At 33.9% G+C, this 10,691-nt stretch overlaps 1 protein-coding gene across 1 annotated transcript; it reads right to left on the bottom strand.

Moving 5' to 3' along the window:
- Positions 1-609: 609 nt before the first annotated feature.
- Positions 610-4,804, bottom strand: LOC140871401 (potassium transporter 6-like). Its single transcript, XM_073273901.1, has 9 exons — positions 4,592-4,804; positions 4,379-4,486; positions 3,785-4,271; positions 3,633-3,686; positions 2,683-2,943; positions 2,555-2,607; positions 2,173-2,296; positions 1,834-2,088; positions 610-1,762 (listed from the first exon to the last, which is right to left on the bottom strand). Exons 2-9 carry the CDS (start codon positions 4,448-4,450, stop codon positions 702-704), a joined length of 2,367 nt encoding a protein of 788 aa, XP_073130002.1. The 5' UTR covers positions 4,451-4,486; positions 4,592-4,804; the 3' UTR covers positions 610-701.
- Between the last annotated feature and the right edge of the window lie 5,887 nt (positions 4,805-10,691).

The raw sequence follows: 10,691 nt of genomic DNA, 5'->3' as shown, positions 1-10,691 counted from the left end.
CCAATTTTTTCTAAAAAAATATTTTCAGTAATTTAGTTAAATAAAGTAGTAGCGTTATAAATGTAATCTTATAGAGTGTTTGCAAAAAATTATGTTTGTGTAAAAGTGATTAAATTTATAGATTATAAAAAAGTGAAGGAAAATCAGAAGTTGATAGTGTTTGAAAATAAAAATGAAAAGCTAAAAATCAAAGTTGGATATTGTTTGATAAATAAGTGATTATAATGATTTTAGCATTGACCTTTTTATTAGAATCACTTTTGAAGAATCATATGATTAGCTTTTGAATTTTAATTAAATTAAGCATAAGTTAATACATAATCTGGGTCTAACGAACACACAAGAGTTATTTTTTTAAGCCAAAATATAATAATCCATTTTTTTTATTGATTGCAAACATATTAGTGGACAAAATTGATTACTATCCATGATTCAAGTTTAATCAATAGTATAGATATATATTATCTCTAGTTTTGTATAAATCATTTACAAAGCATTGTCGTTTCCCCACCAATCATCATGCATGCATAAAAAGTATACCTCTATCAGTCTATTGTGAGATATGTTGCAAAGTATGAACTTTAGACAACCTTTGACCATAAAAATTGTTCTTGGTATAAATTCTGTACACATTTTTTTGTATAAATTTACAAAAACCCATTTACAAAAACTTGAAAGCATTATTCTACAAATCATCAAAATTATATATTATACACCATTCCCACTTCTAAGGTTGAGGCATGAGGCACACTCAATGCATACGTAGTTGCTCTACTGTTCCTCCTCAAGAATTCATACCCAAAATTTATAGCCATCTTCTTCATCAAACTTGAACCTTGCTTCGTCCTAACGTACGAATGTCCCATGATGTAAGCTGTACCGGCTTCTCTCGCTTCCATCAAATCGCGAAGCTCTTCATAAGCGTCTTTATCCATCTCTGGACTTCCGGGGACGACAAACTTGACTTGTTTCCTTGGCTTAGCAGGCGGTGGGGATCGCGTTTCCCTGAGTTCTGATGTGCTAGCTTTTTCGGGGTTGGCCCCGTTTTCCTCAGGTAGCTGAATTGAGTCTACATGAGCGGAAGGTGTTCCAACTACAACCATTTTCTCATTTCGCTTCCAAGAATCATTGCCTGCTTCATTCAGATTCCCCTTCCCAGTTCGTATGTACTCTGCTATAGAACACACAAGATCGTTCTCAAATTGCAAGTCATCTTTATGAGCATCACGATAGCCATATCGGACAATGCACCTATACATACGGTACTCTCTTGGTCCAATACGCTCCACAAGAAACCGTTCTTCAGGCTTCACATGGGGAATGGGCATGGATTTGACACACAGAAAAACTAGCACCTGGTGGAAAGCCGGAAGATTGGTGACAAAATGGGAGAAGATAGCTGGTATTCCAGATACGAGTTCTGTGTATATTATGCCAATGCCTTTAACCCGAACGATGCCCAGACTCGGGCCCAACGCAAGTAGCCAATCAACAGATACTTTATTTTGAACATCATACTCGTACTTTTTAAGCGTACCATAGTGCCAGACAGTCATCACTATCATGAAAAATAATGAAATGGCAACCGGTACCCATGCCCCTTCAAGAAACTTGACAAGAGATGCACAGAAATACAAGGCCTCGAGTGTCCCGAAGAACAAGATGAAGCAAACTGCGAGAACGATACTTTGGTGCCAGCAGAGCACAATAACGAGAGACATCAAACACGTTGTGACCAACATGACGGTGATAACTGCCAAACCTTCATGAAGAAAACATAAAACTTTAGTTAGATTAAGAACCTTGGATCTTCAGGAAACAAAAAAGATCTACCTGAAGCATTGCCTAATCTCTTGATGTCTCTAAAACCGAGAGTGACGGCTAAACATAGGAGCATTAAGATCCAGTTGACCTCAGGAATGTATATCTGGCCATGAATTTTTGACGATGTGTGCACTATTTTAACTTTAGGGAAGCACCCAAAGGCAGAGCACTGCTTTATGATGGAAAAAGTTCCTGTAATAATGGCTTGGCTTCCAACTACCGCAGCAAGTATAGCAATCACCAGCACTGGCCATCTTAGTTTCTCTGACACAGTAACACAAGATATATTTAGCAAGGGCAAATACCAACATTCTTTGAATTTACGAGCAACAGTTTTAAGGTATATACCAGGTACAGAAACATAAAATCCAATACGATAATCATTTTCGATTGCATGATGCTTAGAGAGATAAGCAGCTTGCCCCATGTATGCAAGGACTAGTGATGGATAAACAAAGGACGTGAAGGCTATCTGCAAATTCATCACTCGGTCTGTTAGACAAAATAACATTAAGTCGATGACCCATTTAGGTTTCAATTGAAACACTTCGCATCAGAATTTTGATACAAGAAATGATAAACCTCTAAATTACATTGAAAAACTGCTAAAGCACTGAAGAAAGAACATGCCAGGAACAGAGATTTTAAGCAAGTTAGGAGCACAAAGTTGAATCCCTGAACTTGTAATCAAATATGACCCAATGATCAGTGGTGAGAACAAGTACTATACCTTGATTGACGACTGGGAAAAGTGCCCGAGATCAGCAAACATTGCTTCCGAACCTGGGATAATTAAAATTAGAGATTCTTCTAGAAGAACAAAGACTATAATGTACCATGTTATGTGCTTCTACTTGCCTGTTATGCAAAGTAGGATTCCTCCCAACGACATCCAACCCCCTCTCTGGGTTTTCTTCAGAAACATGTACATATAGTGCGGTGACAGAGCTTGATAAACATGAGGATTCCAGTGGAAAATATTGTAAATACCAATACAGCTGATGCACAAAAGCCATGTTACGACCACAGGTGCAAACAAGAATCCAACCTTGTGAGTGCCATAATGTTGAAGTGCAAACAAGGCAATTAGTACCGCACAAGCAACTGGGATTTCCACATCTGCAAGATTATTGCATTTCAGGTAGCAGAGGAATTGAGTCAACTAGTGTTTTAAGATTCAATAATAATGTATTACACAGATGAGATAAATTTAAGAAACATACTGAAGAAATGTAAGAAAACATGTAGAAAGAAGAGCAAATTATGTGAATATGTGTAGTTTATAGGCTTTCATCATACGGCCCATTTAGTGAAATTAGATATTGAACTAAATAACATAGATATCTGAATGGATATTATCACTCCCAACAAACACACTTAAAGCTAATAACTCTTAACAACTTAAACTATGTTATACACAATGAAATAAGATAATAGTTGCTAGTTGCTGCCATAAAATGGAAAGGAAATTCCTATCCAATCCACGGAATTTATTTCGCTATGCTTTAGAAAACTTACTTGAAATTCAAAATATAGCAAACTTGTAATTTTTTTAAAAAAAATTGAAGGCATCAGAACATATTGGCGGATGGAAAAAGGGTGAAGCATTCCGGTCTTCCACTTCCTCTACATTTTTTTATTACGTACATGTATATTCTTCCAATAGTATATATACTATAAAACCAAGCTTAGGCCCCTAAGTCCTGGAAATCTTTAATTCTTCGTTCTGTACCCTCTCCCCATTCACCTATTTTCTTGTTCCACCATTGACTCAGAACAATCGAAAGGCGAAATTTGGAGTATCTTACACTTGTGGTGCTCTCTTTCCATTGCAAGTCCAAGACCAGAAACAGCAGAAAAAACTGCACAGCAGGGGACAAAGCTCATTTCAGCCAAAGTTGAAAAACTCACAAATGCTAAAAAAATTTGAACAAAAATTCAAGCCAAACTAGAAATATACCCGAAACAGCCGGAGTCAAAATGCCATCCCCGATCACCATACAAGCACCGAGAAGAGACAACACGAGCAAAATTCTTTGCAAAAGTCTGCGTTTTTCAAGTGAAGACCTAAGCCTTTCCCCAAAAGTTGAAGGTGCAAGGCATGAAAGATCCTTCTTGTAACTGGACAAATCTTCATCCGCAGACTGGAAACTAGGCAATGGATTTACATTGGCATGCCTGCATAGAAGTGAATATAATGCAAACGTGCCTCCTTCACCGTTATCATCAGCTCTCAGCACAATGAACACATATTTCAACAGTGGAATCAAAGTTAGTGTCCAAAATACAAAAGACAGAACCCCAAAGATTTCTTCATTGGTCTCAGAATGTTCAATATCTTCAGCAAATGTATTCTTATACACATACAATGGCGAGATACTCAAATCCCCATACACAACACCTAAACTCTGATAAGCCAGCGTCAACATTGTTCTCCAAGATTCTTTCTGCAATCCTCCAATAGCATAAATAATCAACATGAAAGAAAAAACAAAGAAAACACGAAAGACATCATTCTTTTTTTATAAAAAAAAAAAAAAAAAAAAAAACTCACCTTTACACGATTCTGATAAACCCCAGTTTCAGGATCCATTGAAAATGCCCTCAGAACCCCCAAGAAAACCATTACAGCCACAAATTTTAGAATTTAACCGCGACCCATCTGCCAAACGACCCAGACCAGTAAACAACTGTGAAGAAAATGCATACTGACCCACCCACCAAATTATATATACCTAGAAAATGAACAATTTTTCTGTGACGGTACCTTAAAATGTGACACACATAGCAGTTGAACAACCTCCGGAGAAAGAGCAAGCAGACAAAAGGAGTTCAAATATTCTGGTGTTCAAATGAAAATCTAGTTTTAATTTCCACAGAGTTTCTTGAGGAAAGTTAATTAGAATGTGGGGTCGGATTACACTTTATACAATTCTGGAATTTCTTCAAGTTTCATTTTTTCTGAATGATTTCTTGAATGTTTTTTGCATGACATCTTTTTAGTTTTTTAAACACCAACTTTCACACTATTCCACTTCTCTTTTGTACGTGGTGCTCTGAAATCTAGGAAACCGTGGGGATTAAATTAATGGTTAAAAAATAGCTTTTTTTTTTTAAGTGGAATTACAAGTTGGATTTTTAAAATTACCTTATTTTTTTAAAAAAGGAAAATTACCTTATTCTGACGTACATGTATATGTAAGAAAAATCGATTCGTCTATATTTTTTAAAAAAATGATATTTTGAACATAAATAATAATATTTTTTTACAAATCAAATCGAGTAAGAGATCCGTCACGTAAAATGAATATACGACATAGTCTAGTTATTGTGTTGTTTCAACGGGACCCTATAAATTGCAACTCTTGTCTGTTTGTAAACTAATAATTTAATTAATACAATTTTAATTTACACTGTATTATAATAAATTATGGATACTTCAACTGAAAAGCGATATAAATAATTTTTAATGAAAATGTTGAAGCATTACAAGTTTATTTGAACCGTACAAACGATTTCATACAAATTTTTCATCATGTAAACAAAATAATATTTATATTATAATTGAAAGAAATCCAAAAAAGTATCCAGTTTGCATCGTCATAAAAACATTTCCAAGTACTATGAATCCCTTGGATTCTGTCGACATTTGTTGATATCCTAGTTTCAATAGTAAGATAAATTGAGGGATTTGAATCTTATCCGTTTCTAAAGATTCTCTTAAATTCCTTCGATCTTGACATTAATTTCACAACACATTAATTTGTCATTAATTCTTTTTAAACCATCGCAATTTAGATATACCGTATACGCGTATAATTACTACTAGGAAAAAATGCACACACTTAATACACAAATCATGTATTCAACGGTTCGTATTTTTACACATAGGCGTAATTAATTATATATTGTTGACGTAACAAATCATGAAATATTAGATTTATCATTGGGGTATTAACTATATGCTAGGTTGAAATTTACCCTTAGTTTGCGTATGAAAGAGAAATTCTTTTATATTTATTATTATTTAAATCAAAACATGGAACAAAGATCCTCTACTGTGATTTAATAACAGCATTTGGTGTTGTTCAGCTACTTACTTTTATTTTCCTTCTTTGTTACTTCCTTGGTTTTTTTTAGGTTCTTTTCCTTTTTTTAAAAAAAGAGTTTCAAAAGTAAAAATAAAATGAAATTTATTCGCGCAACATTTACAAATTAAAATTCACGAATAATTGATAAATTAACAAATTGATATATGAACTATTGTAAATGACTTGATTGATATATTATCCATCTAAATAATTAATTTTAATTTTGAATAAAATTGCTTTTAGATCCAAATATTTTTAATAAATTCAACTTGACATTTTATTTTCCAAAATTATTTTATTAATAATAAGTGTAAAAATGAATGTAAGTTTTTAAAATTATAATATAATAATTAATTATTTTAGTTTTTGGATAACAATTATAGATTTATGAGTTGATAAATTATATATTCAAATACAATATATTTTCAAAATATTTATAAATATATAATACAATTATATTTTTTCCCTATGTTTATATTAAAGTATTATAATTATATAGTTATAAAATCATAGTCATAAATAAGCATATATACGCCTAAAATATATTTTAATAAACTGATAAAAATACAATAAAAAAAATATTTTTTATTTATATTTAAAGCACAATCATATACCAATTATTTATTTTTAACTGATTCGTGTACGAAATCGAATTTTACGGACATTAACCAGTGTTTTTAAAACTCAAATGAATTGATCGGCTAAACTCGATCAAGAATCGATCTTATCATCCTTGAATTGGTTTAAAATCGATTCGACGATTCATCTATTTCATATATCTCTTTCAAAAAATATTATTTCCTATATTTATAATTTAAAATATTGTTTTGATGATATATATGATTATTTGATTTTTAACTTTGTTAAAAATATCATTTTAATAGTATTTGAGTTTATTTTCATTTATTTTTACTTGAAAAGTATATATAATTTTTTTGATATTTTATTATATATGTTGTAGTTTAGATTTTTAGTTTTGATAAATATATATTTTAATATTATATATATATATATACACTTTTTTTTGAACTAATTTATAATTTAAAATCTTTGAAATTTAATATATATCAAATATTATATTATATTTTTTTATAACATAACATTATTTCGATATGAACCAAATGTTTTGTTGAACAGTTTTTTAAGAATTTAGAAGTTTGATTATAATTAGTCCAGTTATAAAAACACTCACATTAATATAAACAAAGCGCAATATATTTAAATAGCATAAATAGGAATAAAGTAACGATAATAGTGTTAAAAACAAAAAAGAAGAAAAACAAAGGTGTAAAAAACAAAAGAATTTAACATATGACAAGGAAAACAATGACGTTTTGCTCAACAACACCAAACACTGTTATTAAGTAATAATAGAGGATCTGGGTTCCAAAATATGAAGTGAGTGAAAGGTTTTTAGTAGATAATTGATAGGAAAGGGCAATTATGAAATAAATTATTTTGATATTTTCAAAGTAGTTAATAGTTAATATAGTAGGCTCATCTTTTATATAATAGTATAGATATATAATAATATAGATAATAAATTAAGTGAATTTAAGTAAATGAAAAGAGTCATGTAAGTAATGAATTAATTACGAGTTGGGTTTATATATACACTCTTTTAATTTCTGTACATGATTATTTCTGAACTTATATAATGTCACTTCAATATTTTCAAGAAATAATAAAATAAAATTACTTAAAGATGATCAAACTCGATAATAAATTGGATTCGAATCAAATGATCTCTGAAACAGCTCGACCCATCGTATGCTTGATTGATCTGACTTCTAACAAACAACGCTTTCAAAAATATCCATGTGAAAGTACAAAAGTCAGTATCCACATCGCATTTTCATAATTATAAATAAATCATATATTATGGATAATGGAAACTCATCATCATTCAATAAATATTATGTATTTCAATGGTCCCACTAAACTTTTCATTTTTTGAAAGCGTCGTCTCATTACAAATATAATCCGGTATTGTTGTTGTTGTTTTTTTTTTTTAATATAATCTCTGTTGAATCCGATATTTTGGTGATAACAAACAACAACTCATTGTATAGGAATGTGCTGCCAACCATTGTATTTCAGGAACCTACTACAACTTCTACCGAAAGCTTGTCAACCGCCTTTGCTCTCGACCGGCTGAAGTCACAAGCCTATCAACTGGCTATCAAGACCAGCAGAGGATAAATCTATCTACCGGAAGCTTGTCAACCGCCTTTGCTCTCGACCGGCTGAAGTCACAAGCCTATCAACTGGCTATCAAGACCAGCAGAGGATAAATCTATCTACCGGAAGCTTGTCAACCGCCTTTATCTCTCGACCGGTTGAAGTCACAAGCTTATCGACTGGTTATTCAAACCAGCAGAGGACAAATATCTCTACCGGTAGAATGCCAACTGCCTATCTAGATATCTCGAGACAAGTACCTATGACAAGATGTTCTTTGCAGGATCTTTTATTAAAAGCAGAACCGGCGTTTCAGAAGATTTGTTGACTCCTGCAAATCAAGACAACAGGTTGTACCAAAATGGCAAAAACACAGAATGACTGCAGATAAAGCATTCGACCGTTTATTCCAGTTTTGGACCCTGGAAGTTGTCTGCAGTGTACGATCCTCATGCAGAATCATCAATGCATTTATGAGCAATAAATGTGCATTCAATGCAGCATCAGAACGTTCAAAATAAAGACGTTGATGATTGACCTATATAAAGGGAAGATTGCTCAAACAACAACAAGAAGTGATACGAGACAACGAAGAGAGACAAGCAACTCAGAAAAATTTCAATCACTTGACTAATATCAGAAGTCCTCATCTGATATACTTGAGCACACTTACAAGATCAATCATCTGCTGCTCAAATAAACCCTCGCCTACAGTTCACATATCTGATCGTCAAGGATCATCCTAGGGTTTTCAAGCCTCTCGACCGCTCTGCAGTCTGAGAAGCTCAACTCAACTATACTCAGTGTTGAAGAGACTTGAAGCTGCTCTGAAAGCTTCCACCAGTCTGATAAGAACTGAGAATCTTATCTGTGTAAATCTAGGAGTTTCGGATTAGGCATTGGATAAGTCCTAAGTCTGAAGTGGGTGTATTACAAGACGTTGTAATAACCAAAGTCTTCTAGTGAATTCCTTCCTAAGTGGAAGAAGGGGAGACGTAGAAGGATTAAGCCTTCGAACTTCCATAAAATCGTGCTTTAGCATTTACTGCCACTTATCTCACATCCTGCTCATACATTGCATTATAAACTTTGCATCACTAAAACCTCTGAACTATTTCCGCACTATTTAAGTTGTTCAAAACGTTTTAGAAGTTGAGAAAACTGATTAAGTGAACTAAACCTCACTTGATCATTTTAAAGAAGAAAAAGAAAAGTTTCAGAGTGTATTCACCCCCCCTCTACCCTCTGAACCGATCCCAACAAGTGGTATCAGAGCGGGTTGCTTTCTCAACTGCTGATCTGAAGTTTTCAAATCATGACTTCTTTCAACAGAATTCCTATGTTTTCTAAAGAAGAGTATGATGATTGGAAAATTCGCATGCAGGCACATCTTGCAGCACAGGATGATGACATGCTATATGTCATAACAGACGGTCCTATCAAAATTATGAAGGTCAACCCAGCTCTAGCCGATGGTGCAGGACAAATGATTGAGAAACCAAGAGCTGAGTGGACCACTGAGGACAAAAAGAAGGCCAATCTTGACAATGTGGCCCGGGACATCCTATACAAAACACTGGACAAGAATATGTTCAGCAAAATCAAGTCATGTTCCACAGCAAAGGAGATTTGGGAGAAGCTCACTCAGCTGTGTGAAGGGAATGACCAGACAAAGGAAAACAAGCTCACTCTGGCCATTCAAAAATATGACAACGCCAAAATGAAGCCAGGGGAAACCATGGCTGAATTTGATGAACGGTTCAGTAGTATCATCTGTGATCTTACTGCTTTAGGTAAAACTTATACTAACCGAGAAATTGCTGTGAAGGTTATGAGAGCTCTGCCCAAAGAATGGGAGATCAAGACAGTGGCCATGAGAGAGTCAAAAGACTTGAGCAAGGTTGAACTGCATGATCTCTTTGCTGATCTCAAAGCCTACGAGTTCGAGCTCAACATGAGAACAGAAGATGAACCATCCACATCTCAACCAACCAAGGCCTTAACCTCAACCGTGATACGTCCACCGGTCGAGGAACCTCCAAAGAGATCAGCTGAGCAAATCAGCAATGAAGCCATGACACTCTTTGTCAAGAAATTTGGTAAATTTATGCGTAAAAACAATTCTAAATTTAAAAATTATCATAAATCGGACCATACAAACGATGGTCCTACTTGTTTTAACTGTGGAAAGCCAGGCCATTTCATTGCAGACTGCACCAAGCCTAAGAACAATGATCAGAAGCAATTCTCCGAAAGAAGAAGGGGTAAGGAGGATAAAAGGACGTTTAGAAAAGGAAAAGACCAAAGGGTTCTAGTAGCAGATGAAAGCAAAAGCAAGTGGGCTGAGTCTGACTCTGACAACTCCAATACCGGAAGCTCTTCAGATGACAGCGATGATGAAAAAGTGGAATGCCTTATGGCCGACATCGAAGAAGAAGCTGAGGAGGTATTTGACTTTGGCTCACCTGAATTTACTCACAGTGATTTAGTTACTGCTTTACACGAAATGGCTAATGAATACAAAGCATTATCCAAGGAGTTCGAGGAAGTAAAGGCAGAAAGAGCTAATCTAAAAGATAAGTCAAGCAAATCAAG

The sequence above is a fragment of the Henckelia pumila genome, unplaced genomic scaffold (assembly GCF_033568475.1).
Source record: "Henckelia pumila isolate YLH828 unplaced genomic scaffold, ASM3356847v2 CTG_461:::fragment_3, whole genome shotgun sequence".
Taxonomy (NCBI): domain Eukaryota; kingdom Viridiplantae; phylum Streptophyta; class Magnoliopsida; order Lamiales; family Gesneriaceae; genus Henckelia; species Henckelia pumila.
Note: the sequence above shows the minus strand (reverse complement) of the source record. Positions and strands in the feature narration are given on the sequence as shown.

Coding starts and splice junctions, on each gene's coding strand:
- LOC140871401 (XM_073273901.1), bottom strand. CDS start 4,450: ATGGTTTTCTTGGGGGTTCTGAGGGCATTTTCAATGGATCCTGAAACT. Junction 2,608..2,682: donor AATCCTACTTTGCATAACAG/GCAAGTAGAAGC, acceptor TAATTATCCCAG/GTTCGGAAGCAATGTTTGCT. Junction 2,297..2,554: donor TTTCCCAGTCGTCAATCAAG/GTATAGTACTTG, acceptor ATGAATTTGCAG/ATAGCCTTCACGTCCTTTGT.